The sequence below is a fragment of the Wasmannia auropunctata genome, unplaced genomic scaffold (genome assembly GCF_000956235.1).
Source record: "Wasmannia auropunctata unplaced genomic scaffold, wasmannia.A_1.0 LD336028.1, whole genome shotgun sequence".
Classification (NCBI taxonomy): Eukaryota; Metazoa; Arthropoda; class Insecta; order Hymenoptera; family Formicidae; genus Wasmannia; species Wasmannia auropunctata.
The window spans coordinates 753,568-774,596 of record NW_012026862.1 but is presented as its reverse complement, the minus strand read 5'-3'; the positions used below and the strand labels follow the sequence as shown (position 1 = coordinate 774,596).

General features: G+C 41.5%; 1 protein-coding gene and 1 long non-coding RNA gene across 3 annotated transcripts in view; one reads left to right on the top strand and one right to left on the bottom strand.

Moving 5' to 3' along the window:
* Positions 1-1,760: 1,760 nt before the first annotated feature.
* Positions 1,761-21,029, bottom strand: part of LOC105452602 — a 37,183-nt gene continuing 17,914 nt past the window's right edge. The window contains exons 1-3 of one of the 2 annotated variants that reach the window (XR_974759.1): positions 2,825-2,967; positions 2,179-2,393; positions 1,761-1,840 (exon numbers count right to left, since the gene is read on the bottom strand). This is a non-coding gene — a long non-coding RNA (uncharacterized LOC105452602). Of the gene's footprint in view, positions 1,841-2,178; positions 2,394-2,824; positions 2,968-21,029 lie in introns of those variants that run through there. The other variant, XR_974760.1, reaches the window with a different exon arrangement.
* On the top strand, positions 1,787-12,751 carry LOC105452603. Its single transcript, XM_011693878.1, has 16 exons — positions 1,787-1,856; positions 3,551-3,614; positions 4,293-4,569; positions 5,016-5,199; positions 5,542-5,728; positions 5,855-5,943; positions 6,186-6,459; positions 6,932-7,013; positions 7,093-7,245; positions 7,826-8,057; positions 8,139-8,323; positions 9,383-9,752; positions 10,043-10,380; positions 11,113-11,421; positions 11,621-11,734; positions 11,802-12,751. The coding sequence occupies exons 1-16, from the start codon at positions 1,823-1,825 to the stop codon at positions 11,943-11,945; spliced, it is 3,036 nt and encodes a 1,011-aa protein (XP_011692180.1). The 5' UTR covers positions 1,787-1,822; the 3' UTR covers positions 11,946-12,751.

Sequence of the window (21,029 nt, the reverse complement as noted above, 5' to 3'; positions counted from 1 at the left end):
GAGAAAGAGTGTGAGAAGGGGGAGGGGGGAAACGCGCTTTGTTCCGCCCGTGCAACGCGAGGAGACCCAAGTTCCGCAGTAAGAACACCCGCAGCGCGAGAACTGCCGTCACTTCCTCAACAGTTTGCAAGTAGCTCCGGCAAACATCGGGCGTCGGATGCCGCGTCGAGACTCGCGCATAGTTCGCGAGCACTTCTTTCTTTTTTCGCTGCGCGGACCCAATCGCCGCGCGCCGGGACGCGATACGCCTCTCACTCCGAATAATATACATCGCATTTTACTGCGAGTATTAAATCTTTGTAAAAGAATAAAAGGAAAAAAAAGTTAAAATTCGTATATGTATGTATAAGTATGTAACTACGAGAGCAACAGGTAACGCAATTTCGCAGCCGAAACGTTTGCGGACGAGACGGAAAACGAGCCGCTTATATATTTGGCTATCGGCTCTCAAGAGTATATTTCGTCGCAGGTTACAAATACGCGATTAAATATTCTCTGGAAAAAAAAAAAAAAACTTTACTTTCTACTGCTGCAAATATTTTCGTTAAAAGTTATAGAACTTTGTGAGGCATTATGAAAGTCCGTCGCGCGCTTCAAACGTCACATAGACGTCTGCTCTTTCCAGCGAAAAGAGACGTCTATATGAAAGAAAAAAAAATCTGCATGCCTCAGCGTCCGCGCGAGAGAAAGGAGACTGACAGGCGACTCGGCTGACTCGAGTAAGGACGCGGACAGGCAAGAGGCAGGAAGGCAGGAAAGCCGGAGTAACTTAAACAGCGGCTAACAAGAAGTAGCAAGTCATAATTGAGTCGGGCAAGTATAGCGGAGTCCATGTCGGTAGGTAGGAAAGCGCCGCTGCGCCGACATACCTGACCGGAATTCGAAAACAGGGCGGAAGGAGGAGGAGGAGGAGGAGGAGGGGTGAGGAACGGGGGAAGGGAAGAGGGAGTATTTCTTCGGTCGTGGCTCGTGGGATGGTTTCCGTTGGTTCGTCGCCGATCGAATGGAGTACAGATGTTTCCTTCCGGCATATTAATGCTGTACACGCAAATATCCCGCGCTTTCGATTGCGGCGACAGAGAGAGAGAGAGAGAGAGAGAGAGAGAGAGAGAGAGAGAGAGAGAGAGAGAGAGAGAGAGAGAAATAAGATTGGTGCTAAAAAAAACTTACAAAAATCTCAAATTTAGATACTTGAGTAATTCAGTATACGCTTCCTGTTAAGTCAATGATTTTTTCCGCGGTTTCCTCTTGATCGGAGATATTCCGATTTTCCGTCTAAATTTCACGGACTTTTATTATGTCCTTTTATTTATATAAAAAAATGTACCTTTTTGTTTAATCGCACACGATTCTTCGCGCTCGCAGAAGGTGAGCAAAAAAGAAGTCGGCGATCTGCATTTCGACGAATTTTTTTCTTTTGCACGAAGAACGAAGAGGCTTGCGATGGGTAAGAATAAAAATATCACTGAGGAAAAGGTAAGACAAGCTCCTGTCGAACCACTCGCGAACCTTAAGGTGCCTTTTCATACTGACGTTCGACGCTCATTTTTAGCGTCAAAACAAATCACACGATCAAAATTGATACTTGGTACTCGTCAATTTTTGTTCGTGTGATCTGTTCTGACGCTAAAAATGAGCGTCGAGCGTCAGCACGAAAAGGTTCTTTTTAAAGCTTGGCCGCTAGGTTCAGCGGAGTCCGGCAGAGGGCGCTCGTTCTTTCGCCTAATTCCCGGAATTATCCGATGGAGGTCAATCTGGTCAATGCGAATGACATTGAGGGGGGCAGGAGTCGGCCAGGGACCACGGGACGATCGATGTGAAAATGTCGCACGGCAATTTGCTGCAAGGATACAACTGTAAGTATAACCGTCCATAACCGTTTCTCGCCCCGTTCCGTCTCGCCGATAAGACCCGCGGATCCGCCGAGCGGGCACCGTCTGCACCACATGAAAAATGAGCTCTGATAATGGCGGCTTTCGTTTATTTGACGCCAGACAAAACAAGCCGAGGAGGGCCCACGAGAATCGCGAATCGCGATGCGACGGTGACGTCTAATGGTGGATCGGTCGCGCGAGGAAAGGAGAGGAACACGCCGCGTTTTCGATTTATGTAAAAATCGTGTCTCGATTTATTCGGCGAATGGGGGGGCGGGGGGGAGGGGGAGTTAACACGTCATACCGTATTCGTCGTGCGTCGTCCAAGGACGATTCCTCTGGCTTGTGGAAGGTCCTCGAAGGTCGTTGATGTTTCCTGCAAGATGCCGTTCACAGTACGCTTCTTTCTCGATTGTGTGACGGCGTTATTTGACTATATTTCTGCCGTTCGTGTATGCAGCGGTGCCCGGTAGGCTGGTAATCGTAGAGCACGGCGGAAGTATTTCGGAGTAAAATGCTCTGAAACACAAAACCAAAAAAAAAAAGAAATATGTCAGTAATTTATATAAATATAATGTAATGCAAAGCCCGTACTTTTAATGGATATGTTTAATTAAAAGTAATAGAATATATGTTTTATGCACACGAATAATAGAAATAGATTGTATTCATAAGTGTGTGCCAGTGGTAGATTAATTATATTAGATTATATTCTCTTAATTTGCTCTTCGCACGGGCTTTGGTTTTAATTAACGCGGATATTTTTGCAATTAACTGCCGTTGATATTTAAATCTATCCGGACTTCATATAGCCTCGATGTTTCGGCGTTAAATTCGGCATTATGTAATTATTTTAACTTGACAACGGCCACGGATATAACTGTCTATCCATTAACAGTCATCCACTAACACAGAATGTAGTATGTAAAATGAGTGTCGATTGTACATACATGTGAACCTCGATGCATAATTTATGAGCGCGACGAAACTTCGGGACAGATGTTTACACGATGTAATATCGCTGCGTATAAGACGAGAGCCGCGCGTGCATGTTGTCTGTACTGATACGATTGTATCGCATTATCTCGCTTGAGATGCCGTCCGCCGATTAGACGGTTACGTTACCAAACAAACGGGTCTCTCTCTCTCTCTTTCTCTCTCTCTCTCTCTCTCTCTCTCTCTCTTCCCGCAAGGAATTTCGGAGCAGTAACAAAAGCGGAAAGTTTTCGATTAATTCTTCCACAAACAATAATATCACAAACGTATTTCTTCCCGAGCACGAAAAATATTGACGTCGTGGATGGACATTGAGAGTGAAAAATCACTTCGCAGTATTTTTATTCTCTTTCGTTAAATTTTATACCGATTATAAGTCTATTGTTGCTATAGAATTATGATAATAATAATATAACAGGGGCCATTTCAGGTATTTTTTTAAAAGATGGAAAAGCTCTATTCTTAAAAATATAGATTGCAGCGAAAATCGTGCTTCTTCGACAAAGCATTCGATTGTATTATAGAATAATAAAGTTCATGTTTGCGAAATAAATAAAGTTACTTCGGAATATCAGATGTGCTTCCCACGTGCGATACAAAGTGTCCGTACGGTACAGCATCATAATTATTTTTTGTGATAAAAACAATTTCTTCATGAAGTGTGCTTTTCGACTTCTTAGGGGAAACTCAGTACGACGATCCGCAAGTGCAATTTTCTCGTCCCATTCCGGACGAAGTTATCAGGTGAGCTCGCAACGTTCGCGTAAGTAGTCGGCATAAGCACGGATGTGAACTACTTTGTTCTGATATCACGAAGAAAAGTATAATTATTCGAATCGTACAATTATTATATAAAAAATATCCCTCCTCTTATAATATCTAGTGAACTAGTGTTACTTAGATTTCTTTAGATGAATTTTTGTTCGTATAAAAAAAAATCTTAGTCTGCTGCAGTAGAGAAAACGTGGCACATAGTAATTCCGCTATTAATTCCGTACTTTCTTTCGATATTACGAAGAAAAGTATAATTATCAAATTGTACAATTTATTATGTAAAAAATATCTCTCTCTTATAATATCTAATGAGTTACTCAGCTTTCCTTACATGAATTTTCGTACGTATAAAAAAAATCTTAGTCTGCTGCAGTAGAGAAACACGTTATAATTCCGCTATTAGTTCCGTACTTTCTTTCGATATCACGAAGAAAAGTATAATTATCAAATCGTACAATTTATTATGTAAAAAATATCTTCTCTTATAATATCTATTGAGTTACTCAGCTTTCCTTAGATGAATTTTCCTATGTATAAAAAAAATCTTAGTCTGCTGTAGTAGAGAGAAAGCGTGGCACGTTGTAATTTCGTTGTTAATCCCGTTAATTTATGAAACTGATGCGGCGACCAATGCGGCGACCGACGCAGCGTTTACGAGGTTTACGTAAAGGAGGACGCGGGTCCGGAACCGAGGAACGGTGACATGTCGGGCGTTTCGGGATCATCTGTCGCCAATCACCAATTGGCCCACCAAGTAATCAATCGCTACAATAGTTTTAGCAATGAGAGTAGTAATTTACTATCGAGTGAAATTACTATCAAGGAGGAGTGCGTGGACCTGGATGCGGCTATAGATTCCGAGGTGATCAATATCGACAGCGCCGTCTCGAAGCTCGTCGGCGGCAAGGACGCGTTACGGTACAAAGTAAGTGCCAAAGTAAGGTATCTTAAATATTTGTCGAACTATTAGCGCGGCAAGTTGTTTGCCGAGAGCGAGTGCATATCGTTATACGCGCGGCAGTTTACGTGAAATATTGCCACCTGACGGCGGGCGTCGCGCTCGGTTTATCTAGCTCGTCCCTTTCTCTTCTTCTTCCCATTTTGAAGACTGTCATTTGCATACGCCCGTTTCTATAGTTTTATGCACCAAGTATTTACCTATCTACATCGCGATGCATAATTGCGGGAGTATTGTTGGAAACTGTATTTTTACGCAGCATAGTGCGCAATCCTTGAAATTGTGCCACCGAGCTTTTCGCGTAAGCGACATTTAACTCTGCAGCACTTCCTCATCGCCGAATCCTTTGTGGATCCTTTTTTTTTGTTTTCCGCGCTTTATTTTTTTTTTTCTTTTAAGTACGACCTTTTCAGATCTTCGAGCAAAGCGTGAGCGCGCCAGACAAGAATGTGGTTGTATACTCGCATCCTGTTGCTGAAGGACCCTCGCCCTCGACGACCCGTCTTATCGACAAGGATGATCCGCGATCCAGGCTGCACTTTGTAAAATATCTGAAACGCGATGGGAAGACGCTCAAGATCTGGGAATGCGGTATTTGTACGTAAAGCTTCTCACTGCATTACAATAACAGAATCTATTTTGATCTATTTACTTAATAAAGAATACTTTTTACGAATGGTAATCTCTTAATATATATCTTAATTACATTCTTAATATTATTATTATCAGCTAATAATGCCGAAAAATAATTACACCGAAAAAAAAAGAAATAAAAGTTACAAAAAAAAATGACAAATCTTTTTCTTTCGTGAAAAATGTGATTTAGATTTCTCATTCGATTTCACAGCGTAGCGAGTAATTACTTTTTAACGTCGACTCGAGAGGCCCGACAGCGTGTTTTCGTTATAAGAAACTTTGAACGTTTAATATTCCCATCAGGTTCGAAAGAGTTTCGCCATCAGTACACTCTGATGAGACACTTGCCGACTCATACCGACGAGAGAAACTTTAAATGCGAGGCTTGCGGCAAGGCTTTCCGACAGTTGTCAACATTGAGTCAGCATAAAGCTATACACAGCGACGCCAGACCCTATGTGTGCGAATTTTGCAAGAAAACATTTAACAGGTCGGTAAATCATCTCTAGTTAACTTACTCGCAACTTTTACCTTATTTAAACTGCGGGCAATGAATTTTCAGTATTTGTTTATAAAATTGACTTGCCGCTTGGTTTCAAAATAATACATATTTTAGAGTATCTACATTAATCTCCCATCGGAAAACGCACTCGGAGCACAAGCCGCACAAGTGTCACGTGTGCGGTAAAGGATTTCATCAAAAAGGTATAACATGCACAAATATAAATTACACAATGATCTATTGTCCTTATTATTTTCGTCGCGACAAATTCGTTCAATCGGAAAGAATTTCTGTATGTCGTTAAATCTTCTTTCTCCTCTTTTTTCTTTATATTTATTCATGCCAGTGATTTTATAATATATATGTATATTTTTTTTACGTTATCTGACGTGCAAAGCGCATGTACATGGCCGTTAAAAAGTCTGACAATCAACGTCCTTTTCAGGCAATTTGCGGAATCATGTATTCACGCACACGAACGAGCGGCCGTACAAGTGCGAGTTGTGCGGCAAGGGCTTCAATCAGATGTCGAATTTGGTCTGTCACAAGGTGAAAGCGCACGCACACGCCGACAAGATGCAGTATTCGTGCGGAGTCTGCGGGAAGGAGTTCCCGCGCAGGTTCGCCCTGCGCTCGCACGAGGAGTACAAGCATGGTATTAAGTATCGGAGCACGAGCAACGTGCAATCCGCCGTGAACGAGCCCAACGCCGGCAAGAGGTACGTGAGAAAGTGACTGTGACAGTTAACCGTGCGATGTACAATGCGCGGCCATTGGCGCAATAAATGTATAAACGATCTGAAAAAAAAAATCGCTGGAATTCGTCGTGCCATCCCCCGCGAATATCCATACAATGCGAACAGAATTCCAAACTCATTTAATTAAAAATATCGAGCTCCCTGTTATAGACTATCGATTGGTATTTTTGTTGGATATAAAAGAAAAGGTACCGCAAAAATAGAAGAAAGGCAATCAGTTATAATTTTGCAGGTCGATCTCTTCTGTGAGTACAGAGAGAGGGAGAGAGAGACACAGAGAGAGAGAGAGAGATCTCTTAATTAGTTTATTTCCCGCAGAGACTCTAGGCGGACGATCAAAGCGCTTGTACATTTAATTATTATTTCACGCGATGTAAAATTGATTTAATTATAGATATTTCAGCGCGCGATGTGTGTAATTGTACATTTTCAGCAAGAACGTTAGGATCATTCAGTTGTACAACGGCGACCGGAGTCAAACGAGTGAGAGCAAAGAGAAAGATTATTTCGGCTCGGTTAGTATATTTGATTTACGATGAATACAACGAAATTACGGATTGTGTAATTAGTTTTTGGAATCCTATTTCATGAAAGTCGGATTTGATGGACAGCATCGTGATAAACAAAATCGATACGAAAGCGATGGAAATGGCATTGCTCCAGGGCCAGACTCCTTTCGCCCTTTACAAACCCGCGAAAGGTATACCGGTACTCGTTAAAATTTCGTCCACTGCGAGCAACAAGCATGTAAGTATTCCTGCAGTATAATTAAATCTTTAATTGCCATCATAATTAAATCGTCTCGGGAATTTAACTTTTTAGCGAAAGAAAGATAGGCGAGCACGAAAATTATTCGTGTTATTTGAAAAACCACGCGAGTAATATAATGACAAAATGGTGTACAATAGTAGTACAATTAGAATAGTTATAGAACAATTACTTAAACAGTACAATAATTATTTAGAAATGAAATGAAAATTTATTCATAATTGATAAATTAAATGTCAACGTTATAGTGCATGAAGTTAAATAAAATTTTTTAATTTCTTAAGATAGCTTATCATTTTTCTGCATTAATATATTTGATTTGAAGCTCGGAATTTAGAGTTGATCTTGCAAAAAATTTATTAGGAGTCACATGTCCGATATTACAGCACGTAGATTGCATGTTTTGCGGGGTATATTTGTTTCGTTTACTTTACTGTGGATAATCCCGGCACAACTTCTCTCTTAAGTCTTACAATGAGACCCGTTGCAAACGCTAATTCCCCCTAGGCATATTAATTAAATGCTAATTTACTAACGTTAAATTATTGGACGTGTTCAGTTGTCGCACTTGGCAATTACACATCATTTATCACAGATACTTACACCTGCGACCGCCGAGGATTTGCGAATGGCGGGGAAAATAACTCTGAATCCCACCGAGACTTCGGACGCCGACGGTAGTAAGGCGGTTCAGGTGAAGGTACCGGTGGTCGCCACTGTGATACAGAATATCGGGCCCGACGGCAGGTCCAGCTTCGTCGTCGAGCCACCCGGCGCGGAGCAGGAGCAAGGTAAGCCCTCTCGTCAATCTTGCGACGCAAGATGGGGAGGCGGGTGGTGCGCTCCTCCTCTCTTTAATCTGTTGTCATCAGATGATCTGGTGACAGCGCTGGACTCGCAGTTCTTTCCCACCGTGCACAATCATCGCAGCGAGCCGGACCACCGGCAGAACGGTCCGGGCTCGACCACGTCGATGGACGAGTGCAACGAGTTACTGGAGCTGGCCGCGCAGGGTGGAATACAGTTTGTTCGCGCCACGGAGGACGGTCGTTACGAGGTAATGTAGAAGCGATTACCACATTCAACGGCACGAAGCTGCGTTGGCGCGTCCGGTAATAATCACGTTTCGGGGAACGGGATGATATTCTCTGTTGAAACTGTTAAAATAACTTTCCCTTGCAGTTTAATTCAATTACTTCTGCGGCCATATTTTCCGCGGGCTCTGAAAGATTTTCAGATGAAATATTCTCTGTGATAATTGTGCCCCCCCCTCCCCCTCTTTCTCTCTCTTTCTCTCTCTCGAGTGCCGATTGCCGTGATAAATTTGACAAGTAAGAAATGAGAAGAGGACGATTGATGTGGCGGGAATTTCATGTAAGAGCACACGAATTCCAAGGTATAACATCGCCTCTCGACATCTTTATCTTTGGAAGGGCGACGTACTTTTCTTTACGCAGAACCGGCATTACCGGCGCCCGACGTCTTTTCGATCGACTTTCCGACCTACCACAGTACGCGCGACACATGCGGGAGTATTCACGTCAGGCGCCTTCACGCCTTTACATAGAGTTCTCTATTTAGAGAACTGCCGGCGTTGCCGGCGTTTGCGAAACGTGCTGTGTGTAACGTTCTTATAGGGTTATATACTAGCTAGAATTTATCTTTGGCGCTTCTTCAAATTAGCCGTTGGGAACCCAATTAATTTCAGCCTCTATATCGATAGACTTCAAATACATCAGTTTTAATTAAATCCTAATTTCCATCCAAATTCTGTCAAAGTAACTTTGGAAAATTAATTGATTTCCACTGGTAAAATTTAAATTGACATACGAGAGAATCCTGTTTAAAATCTTATAAAGAATCTATCTCCGTTTAAGCCCTCGATTTAAACCGATCTTGTTTTGCATATAATATCACAAGGTAAGATAATCATAATTTGTTATTACATAGAAATATGATTTTTTTTTGTAACTGTAGGAATTGCCGAAAAATCCACTTTCATCATATTTTCGCGCACGTGTCACACAGTTCGCCTTATCGTAATAAATTATTCCGATCATGACGAAGCTTTAAACACAGTTCAATGCCCTTACGGGGGGGCGCGTTATGGCTGCAGGTCATGACGAACAGCGAGGCCCGCGACTTAATGGCGCAGAATTCCCACGACGTAACGATTCTTGACGGCGAACAGGCGGACGCCATCAATCTCGTGAATATACGCAATAACGGTGATATCATCATCGGCGACAACGATAACCAGATCATGGTGCTGGAATCCGGCCAGAGGTCTGCCAGCGGCGGTATGCCAATGGACGGCATCGAGATCCTCGAGGATAGAGACATTAGAATTCTCGACGCTAAAAGCCTCGACGATCGTTTCGTGGATGGCATGACATTCCTCTCCCAGACGAAAATCGACGATCTCCTGCTGGGTCCCAAATCGCTGCCTATCGATGGCGATGGCGCTCTCACCGGGCACGACGACGGTAGGTGAATTGGCGTCCGTAATGTCACGATTTACAAAGGTCCTTTTTAGGACGATCGTTGCGCACATTTTCTCAAGTAAGAGCTAACTTTTCAATTTGAGAACGCACAGCCCTTTTGTAATTTAAGTAATCAATAATTGATTTTAAAAGAATTCGAGTTAATGTAAAAAAGAACAAATGTATACGCAAGTTTATTAGCGACGCTATATAGCGACGTCTCGCGAGACACGTTAGATTTCATGCTGAAGCCGGCATACGACTTATAACTTGTCGATGGTTATTGATTCCAGTAATGGCAGTGACGTCGAACCAGCAGGATCTAACGAGCATTTTGGGTCATCCCTCGAACCTGTCCGCCAGCTCGCAGTCCTCGTTATCGTCTCTGTTAATGAAGAACCATCCGCCGTTGTCGTTGTTGAGCGAGACGTTACCGTATCTAAAGAGCGGTCAGAGCCTCACGGAGGATCTAAACATTCTTGGTGTCTCCACCATGGAGGATCATCACTCGGACTACGACCCGAAGATGAAATTGCCCTCGGTCTTCGACGATGACTGCGACACCGGCTTAATGCCCTTCAGCCAATCGGACATGAAGATACTCGAGTCCGGAGGTCAATCGTGTATGAAGGTACAAGTCGTTTGGCTATTGTTTGCGAGCTAGACGCTCCCATTGGGTGCTTTCTATTCGGTGACACACAAGTCGAAACAAACATCGTTCTATTCTTAGCATTCAGTGAGTAACAAAGACAAAACGATACTTGTGTCGGGATTGCGTCACTAAATGGAAAGCACCCATTGAGAACACGCGTTACACATTTATACACTGAGAAAAAAAATTTGTTCAAAACGCAAAATTTGTTTCATCTTACCAAAATGTTTAGTTCGATACGATCAACTAAACGTTACTGCAATGACACAAAATAATTTGTTACTATTATAAACAAAATACTATTTTTTTAAACTAAAATACTATTTTGTTTCAACAAAAATTGATCGTATTTAACTCAATCGTTTCGATTAAAAATACAAACTAATTTATTATTCCCATCAGCATCGTTTAGTCAGTTTAATATTTGGAATTTGAACAAATATATTACTTGGATAACTAAATAGCGTGCAAACACAAATAAATACTGCTAGTATTTCGAATAAAATAACTTGGTTTAGTTAATTCTCGATTTAAAAATTTTGATGGTTGACATGAATGAACTGTATTTTTCTTTGTGCAACTAAAGAATTGTTGAATCAACCATTGGATCAAACAACTATACAAATTCAGTTCGTACAATCAATTTTTTTCTCAGTGTATTTATGTGACTGTTTATGTGTGACATATTTATTTATATGACAAATTTCACAGTCTTTCAGTGACAAGTTTTGCTTGCCACCCCCGAAGATATATCCCAGCCTGAACGAGGTGAAGATCCTGGGACCGAAGAATCACAGTCACGACTTGATGGCCCCGCACTATCAAGATACCAGATTCCTCAGTCCTTACGAGCAGTTCCTCAAGAACACCATGCAGAATGCTTGCGTACCTAATGTCGCCGACACGTCCGAGGGATGTAAGAAGGAGGTGAAGATACTCGGTAAAAAACTCGGCACTGGCATTATCACTACGACCGAGGAAGGCGACATTGTTAAAGTTATCGATGACAAATCCAAATTCGTAAGTAAAATAATATACGTTTTTTTGTTTAGTTATCGTAAAAAGTAATAAAAGCTTAAAATAATAAATCATTAATTTATAAGCGTTGCGACGTGGTTTACCGATTATAATTTATAACGATGAGATGACGGGATAAATACGAGTGAAAGTGCTCACGGCGTTCTAATTATTCGACGAAATATTTGAAATTTAATTGCAGAACACGATGGACCTCTCCGATAACGCTCTGCAGCAGTGCCCGACCATGTCGCCGCGACGATTGCACCACCGGCAGCCGCCGTTGGAGAATGACGCGGACAACTTTTTGCTTCAAGTAAACACTTACGAAAATAATTACTATAAGAGCGACGATAAAGAGAACGTTTTTCGAACATACGCAGGCTGGCAGTCCCTGTTCGGATTTCCTGAATTTCGGTAATCGCCCAGCCGGCAAAGATCTGTCGCCCGACGGTCACATTGATAGAAGTCAGAAGGACGATCGCGGGGACAGTTTCACGTCCGGGGAAATGCTGGATCTGGATTGACGAAGCGCGGCGGTAGAAAATAAAACGGACTCTTACTTCTGGAATTACTCGTTTTTTTTATGTGTGTCGCGGTGCCCTCTGCGGTTCGCCTGGCAAAAGTGTTCGTGCATTCGCTTCGATCCTGTTCGGTGCTCACAGAGAAGTGGAAGGTAATACGCGAATAAGAGATAATTAAATTATGCAAAATGAGAATGGAGGTATGTCTTTTGGCAATTTTATAGTTTTCCGTTTTGCACAAAATTTGCATCGGCCTTAAGTACGAGTAGATCGAATTTTTATTTACGTATTTTTACCCGCAAATTTTTGTTGCTAAATAATAAGTGGTACCACGTGAAAAAATTATGCTGCCTGATATTTTTGAGGGTATGCAACGATTGACTTGCGACCGATGGCTAAAATAGTTACATTTCTAATAAACCTCGTGATCTCATAATCGAGACATGTGTAGGGTCGAACACACGGCTGATCATCGATTACGAATCAACGTGTTCGCAGACTAAGTCATTCGTTACTTCGGCTAAGTAAAATATATTTGTCGAAGAAAAAAAGAATAATATATAATCTTACCAATAAGTCGCGGATAAGTTTTCTTTCTTATGGAGTATGTTTGTAAATTGAAATATTCACAGTATCTCACATATTTAATAATTTCATTGATCTTTATATACGAATAGCAGTTCTTGAATTAAGCCGATATTGCTACTTACGAGTTTTCTACACCGATTTACGTATAATATGATTGTATAAATCTGTCCAGTATTTTATATTCAGATATTTGAATGTTAAAGAATAAAGTATAAATGAAAGCTCCCCCCCCTTTTTTTACCCCCGAGCTTCCCTTTTATTCGACTGTAAAAAAAAAGGTAAAATATATCCCGTTAGCACGGGGAAAAATCATCCCGGTGCATTGCTGTTTTTAATAAATACGCGGGATAGAGAGATACGAAAGACTGCGGTATCCCGATACGAAGGTTATTTAGATTTATTCGCGAATTCTCGACTCGGCAATATTTTCTCCGCGTGCACGTGCCAATACCAATAGGTGGAGTGGTTAATACCGTTCGCCCTGGCATCCATCCCTGCTACTTGATAGTCAGCTCCCATTCGAAACCGCACCGTCTTACATAGTAACCTGTACAAGCAATCTGATTCGCAATTTGTGGGATTTGGAATTGACGTGAAGGACAAATTAGTCGGCCATTTGTCGACCATTCGATTCTTGTATGCGAAACGCTTGTACAGACATATTTTTAATCGGGATATAATGTCTCAAAGAATTACGAGTTACGTGCTTGATCGTATATCTTTAAACGATTGTCGAAGTTCAATTTTTTTTTCTTTTCATTTACATTCTGTCGCAATCTACAGTAAAATGGAAATTTATATAAATCTATAAGGACAGGGATGTTGGTATTGGTAAGTGCGCCACGGTATACCTATCGAGTGATATCTTATGGTCGGAGTTAGCATTTATCTTCACTACTTGATAGTCAGCTCGTAGGAACCTCTCTACATTTAGATAACGCGGGAAGAAGGTGTAATATAATATCTCGGAGGGAGCGTGTAAGGTCTCGAAATAAGCGTAATAAATTATAATGAAAAGAAATAATGCGTTGCCCGTGTTCGCGCATCGCGGATAAAACGGCGCGGCGTAGCGTTTTCTGATACAAAATGTTGCAGGGCATCTTTTTGCTCTCGGGATGCGAGAAATTTCTTCGGCCAAACTGAAATCGCGTCTTCCCCCTCGAAGATTCTACGGAATGTTATTATTGACCGCGAGTCTTCAACTTTAGATATACTCCTTTGTCGGGCAGTCAATAAAGATAAAGTTAACAAACTCTGATTAAACTCATCTTCGTTTTTCTTCGTAAAAAAAAAAAAAAAACGTTAAATTGGCAGGTGGCAAATTAATAAAATTCTGACGCAAATCCGGTGGGCGACACGCCGTCGCTGCTTACGAACGCGACGCCATGTGCGCGAGCAAACGTGTCGGAAAATTTACTTTTCTTCCGCAAAAGCCAGCAACCCGCGGCCTCGTCGTCGTCGTCGTCGTCGTCGTCGTCGTCGTCGTCGCGCAGCTCGCAAATACGCAAAAATTAAGTTGTAAAAGTCGCTCCGAATCGCTCGCGCTTTCTAGCCACGTCTGCCGCGAGGAGGAGCGAATCCCACGGAAATTCCATTCGTTCCTTTCTCTTCCCTCGCCCGCGTGTCGCAGCCCTCCCCCTCCCCCGCACTTCCCCCCGTCCGTTCTCCGGGACCTTTCTCTCGGCTGTACGAGGGAATTCGCGCGCCTTTTCTCGGCTGCTTTGCATCGAATTATTTAAAAATGCACCCGACGTACCGAGAAACATCTACTTAACTCGAAAGCGCCGCGCGGGACCGCTCTTAACGCGCCGGGAGAGTACCGTGAGAACAATGGCGTTAACGATGACTCGCCCGCGTCGCGTCGGTTCGACGGCGGCGCCTTATACCCTACAAAAGACGAAGAATTCGAGAGCCCGAAAAGCCGACCTGAGGTGTTTACAATTTCGCTCTTAACCAACGCTTTTCCCATGCCGTGGAATTTTCGTCCTCCAGCGACGCGATATACAGTTTCATAATTGTCGTAATAACGTATTTCCTTCGCACACAACGCGTGCGATTTTCTCAGTAACGTAAAATTTTATTTTCTATAGAAACGTAGATCCTGGATACCGCGCGCGCGCGCGCGCGGTTATTATCGGATAATCATTTCCAATAAATCCATTTACGGGTTAGCGATTTATCGGGCAAAAAGAGATTAGCGCAAGCGTCGCTGATCGCCACACGCGCGGGAGATAATTGAATTTGGCTCGACTGAGGGCGGGGGGTGGGAAGGCTAATCGCATTTTCGTAAAGAAAACCCCGGGCGATAAGAACGGCCGCGGGGACGGGCATTCCTGTTTGCTTTATAACGTAATTGCAGCAGAAAGTATTCCCGCGTTAGATCACTCGGCGGCGCATTATGGCCCCGCGGTATAACCCTCTGTAAGCGAGAGAGGGGGAGGGGGAGGTGGTGGAAAGAACGGCTCCTCGTCCTTTTCCACCACGACACGAGATTTCTCCCGCGGGTATAACTTCGGCGAGCGAAACGGCCCCGCGGATTATCTGAGGAAGTGCGAAGAGGCTTTTAACTCGGTATAATTTATTTAAAAGCCGAGGGGGAAGAAAAGGGGCGGAGGGGGGCGCCGCGGCCGCGAAAGGGGAATCTCCGAAGAAACAGCCTTAATTAGCACGGACTTTCTTACCACCGGTAAGATTCCGCCTTAATTTTCGCAGATGAAAAACGCGCGATCCGCCTCTTCTTCTCTCCACGCTTTTTCCCTTCACCTCTCTCTCTCTCTCTCTCTCTCTCTCTCTCTCTCTCTCTCTCTTGTCTTCTCTTCTCTTTTTCTTCCTCTCTCTTTCTCACCCTTGCGAACCCCTTGGATTTTCTACTTCTATCGATATCGCCTTTATCCTACTCAAATACGTTTGATGATTCCGTGACAAAAAAAAATCTACGTGTTGATTAAATTCCGCAATTAGGAGCGGCGATGCTCATTGTCAATTGAACGTATATATATGTACAGGATTTAATGCGCGACGTTCTAAATGTAATACGATTTTGCTCTCGATTCCGTGGACTTTAACGTGTAAAGCCTGCATGTCCCGCATTTATCGCAACCGCACGTAATATGCGGAATCGATTTTTTTAAAGCTTAATGAAGATTTGATGAAAATTGTAACCAGAAAGATATTTAACATTGCAAATGAAAAAGTTCGGCTTCCGTCAAGTTAAGATTCACGAGATGGATAAGTGAGGCCCTCCTTCCCCGTGGTTAATCTTTAGATTTTAAAAGAAATTTTATTTAACTTTATCGCAAAAAAAAAAGATACGGCATTAAGAAATTCAGAATTCGCAAGTACTTATAGAGCTCAGTTCCGTCCATTCGTTTCAAACGAATTTTATTATGTACGGACGGAGACAAAACTGGTGCGCGGATTGGACGTGTACTGTTATCTCACATTTTCGCCAACGTTATTTCTTCAGAGACAAGGATTCGGGGTAGGACGGATCGTGAAGCTCGCTTTGCAAAAGCGGCTAAACGCGATGTCTGTTGCCGCACGTCTGACGACAACTATATTCTACCTAATAAAGTCGATTGACGGCGCTCCGCCGTAATGCACCGCCGCCTACTTTGGAAAATTTACTTTGAATTTCGCTTCCCCCTTTACGAGCTTTTCCTTTCTACTTTCCACGGGACATTACGTCGTTCCCCGCGACCCCTTCCACCCTCCCCCGCCACGCCCGCGCGAGCGCGCGCGCGGTGCCCTCGCGAATTACCTCGTCAGGTATTCAGCCCTCATACACAGCCATTTCGCAAATTCGATCTTCCTCGGTGCGCGCGCGAGAGACGCGACGAGACCTCGCGAGTTTCGAGCCGCGCGTCGACAGACAGAAACGGACGAAGGCGAGTCACACACAGTCACGCCAGTCGGCAGTGGCGTAACGTTAAATTAAACCGACCTGCGACACATAAAACTGCCCGCGTCGTTTGATTAACGCTGTGGCGCGGAAGGCGCTTGATGCAAAGGAGATTACACGTGCTAAAAATGATGATATAAAAGAGATTGCGTGTTAAAAGCGAAACTATCTTTGGGATAAGCTACTTCTCCCAAATACACATTTCGCTTTTTTGACTTTCTACAACGAAATGATTTCTAATATTTTGCGCTGTACGATTTATCTTTAAAATTAGGAAGAGATGCTCCTCATTTTCTCTATAAAATAAATTGTTACTTTGGTTTGTTAACTTATATTCAATGAGAAAGGCTTCTGACGAAGAATATCAGCATCGAAGTGATAGAATGAGGAAGTAGAAAATGCCGCGCGCGTATATACTATTGGATTAGACGCACGTGCACATTGTATTAGACTACTAAAGACCGTTAGGAAGAATTGTACGGGGACGGAAGGAGATAGTGAACCGTTCAGTCGAGAAGAAATTTTTCCCAGGATGCTGCCTTTTGTTTTAAAAGGCGGGATACGCGAACCTGATCTGACCCAATCTGATTTCAGTCTACTCGAAGGACTATCGTGCAGACATAAGGTCTCTCCGCTACAGCGAAGTAAAAGAAGCACGGGAGGAAGGTGAGAGAGAGAGAGAGAGAGAGAGAGAAAGAGCGAGAAAGAGCGAGAGAGAGTGGTCCGGAAATGAAGCTGCAACTGCAACCTGCTACGACAAATGTTCGTTGGTGATCGGTAGTCTTTTATTGGATTCGATAATTTTTCACTTTTGGAGAAAAAATAATTATGAAGTAAATAAAATGGAGTCGATAAAAATAAATATGAAATAAACTAGCGTGCGGCTATTTAACTTTTAAGGTGATTCTTTAGTAAATCGAGTTATTTAAGAAATTCCAATTTTTTTATATAGGGTACAGCGGGATAATTTAGATATACTACAGTAATATTGATATAATGAAATGTATCTTAAAATCTCTTATTTTTCTGAAATTCTTCCAAATGCTTATTATTATCCAAATTATCCCACTATTCAAATTACCCCAATGTACCCTAATAAAGTTGAAATACTGAACTTGACGTGTGCAAAATTCTAAGATTAACGATGAAATAAAAGAGAAAAAAATGTTGAGAATGTAACTTTTAACATATAATTTACGAAAAGAACAATTTTGCTGGATTTAAATATGAAAATAATTTTTGTTCAATAATCAAAATAATTTTGTGCGAAAGTCAAAATGATTGCTCGAATATCAAAACGTTTTATAGTAATGCTTATCAGTTTTTATCAGATCGGCAAATCAGATTTTAATATTTCAACAAATTATTTTGATGATTCAACAAAAAATTATTTTTAGATCTGTATTCAGTAAAATTTTTAGACTTTTTAACAAAATCGTTCTTTTGTAGTGATAGATTGGGCCCGAAAACGCTTTTTTGTCTAACTACACACAAATGTGACTTAAGACTTTTCTAAAAAACGAGATTACAATAGTTTAAAAAATTGCGATTTTAATAGTCACAAAAAAATAATAGATCAACGGCCATTGGAAAAATAAGATATTTAATGTTGAACTGACAAAATATCGCATAATCTCGCGCTAGCAATGTTGTACATTGTACCTTACTTTTTTGATCCTCGTCATTGTCACGCGGAATAGAAATATCGTTTATTTTATACTATTTCATTAGATATACACGTAGTTTTAATATTTTATCCAAATTATACAAATATTTGTGATTTTGGGCCCTGGTGAGGCATCCCATCGGCACTTTACTAAAGAACCACCTTAATTATATTTTTGTGAAATAAAATTGCTATACTTGGTCACGTGAATCATGAAATATCACGTGAATCATTGAAATAACGAAGATATGTTGCAAGATCGTTCTTTTCCGACATAAGATATAATTATCGTGTTCTTTTAATATCCATCTCGCTTCGCTGATTTACTGATTTTGTTTAATTATACAGTGAATTATATTTGGCACTCGTCAGCGATTTCTACGATTATCATATTTCCCATTTAATATTCCTTACTTCAGTAATATTCTCGCGCACAATTCAGTCTCATAGAATTTAGATAGAATTTGTCAGAGGAATGTTGACGGTTCTTCATTTAGCCTCATTTTGGCTGACCAGATATTTCTTATTGCTCACGTTGAAATCGTAGAACATGGCTCTTCTATCTAACGGCAGCCTTGATTAGCAGACTTGATTTTCTCGAATATTCAATGTTCTGTTTTTATCATTACATACCATATTGATAGAAAAATGACATGAGTTCAAAATTAGTGTCTTTCACTAATGTAATAATATCAAAAATTCTATAGTTTTCGATCTTGTTTCATTATATTTAAAAAATGCTAATTTTTTACTTGTATTACTTTTCTAGTTAACGTAGTGATGTGTCGCGGTAAACAAAAGGCATTAAAAATTCACATTATTGTTATTAAAGGAACTAGATATTATAAAAATAATTACAAACTAGATATTGAATTTTTGACTTGTGCCATTTGTTTATTGACGTAGTTATATATTAAACGCATTAAATAAAAAGATATTGAAATAAAAACTCACGTTTTTATTATTAAAGAAACTAGATATTGTAAAAATAATTACGAAATACATATCGTGTAATGATTCGGGCGGAAACGTCATTCTAGCAATAAATTAATTCAGCTCGTGTCTTGTTGATAATTAAATCTGATTGCATATTTTTACAGCTAGGAGAAATTATTTAGAAATAAATCAATTTTTTTTTATTTCGAAGAGAAAAGCGTAACAGAGGGAAAAATATTGTGCACCGATGGATTTCTTTTTCATTCAATGTTTTTACGAATCTTACATTCTTAGAATTTTGAAAGTTTTATACGCCTCGATCATAGCGAGCGCTAATGTTAGCGGGGCTTGCGCCATCATAACTCGTTGCGGCCTTTTGTAAGGAATACCCGATATATCACGACGATTCTGCTCAAATGCATCTTTACGAGCACCGCAAAAAAAAAATTTATGACTCCAAGATGGAAGTGGAAGTGTAGCAAGCTGATTACTGGTTACGCATTGCGTTACTTGCGCATGCAGTGGAGTTCGCTCAATCTTCAAAAGGAAATATATATTATCCAAAAATGTGTGCATTTTCGACGATCTTTCGAATATTTCTGTGACTTCATTCGCGAGGAGAAAAAAAACAAAGACACACAAGTACATGTCTGTTTCTAACGGATTCGGCATTCGGCAAAATAATTGCCGGAAAAGCTGCAGGCGACATTAAAATTCCACAAGGTGAGCCCAAAAGCCTCCGAAATGCCCTCTGAACGCGACGAGAGATTTCTCGATGTGCGCGATAAATAAAACGGCGCGTTAAATTTCGCGGGGGGAGCACTAACGTTCGGAATTATCAAACTCCCCCCGATTTCGGTCCGGTTGGGGTATGAATCTTGGATATCGCTACGGTCCGCCGGGACAATATTATCGAGTAGTTAAATTCAGCGGTACAATATATTTCGAACCCAGCCAGCGGCTATTAAGTCCGCTCCGAGCGCGGTGCCGCGGGGGCGAATTAATTAATAAAACCCGTTGTTCATTAACTAATTGACCGTCGGGCAAAGAGCTTCGCTGAGAGATTTCGTTCCTGACGCGACATGTTACGTCGACCTTTCCCCGCCCCCGCCCCCTCGGACGTACAAGCGTGATTTAATAATTGCACAAGGCAGCACGGATTATACGTGTACCACGTGCTCGCATTCTACGACGTGAAAAATATTAAACCAATTTATGTCAATAATATTAAGCTTATTAATTTTTTCGCGTGCCTTATTACAAGTCGATATTCATGTAAAGCAGCACGGCTAAATTTTGTAAGTCGTACGTTGTAAAGTATGTACTTACGATTCCGCAGATATGAAAATTTTATACAATTATGTAAATTAGTATAAAATTACACATACACATACACACAAACACACGCGCGCGCGTTTAGTGCCCAATGTTTAATATATCTGGCTTATTATATGTTAAGTATTCTTTAATAAGTTTGTCGGGAACGAAATTTATTATTTTCTCGTCGCCAAAATTTTAATGCTGCGTTATTCGTCAGACGCTTTAAGCACGGGTATTTATTCGTTCGCCAACACGTCACGCGCATTATTTTGGCATGGGATTTCACGGAAATTGCCGGCACGGCCAAGCCGTTTCGCGTCATCACGGAAGAACATTTATACGGTTGTAAGTGGAAAGCCCGCTAACGATCTACAAACTAATATGTGTAATAGCACCGCACACCGGCGCGGGCGTCGGGGCCAGTTGCCGGGACCGTTTCCCCGCTTTTCAAACATGTTCTCAAACGCAACGGAACTATCCAATAACATTTACACTCTGCTCACGTGATTGCTCAAGATTTCCAAACTTTACTAAATACTACCCGCGCGGCAAAGCCTCCTCTCGCTTCCACAGAGAAGCGACTTTAACGCTCTCCGTTACATGCATCTCGTTTGTCAAATTTCGCTCGTGAATATTTAATGCACGTTATTCCGTAGGGCGGATTTAGCTTAAGTGT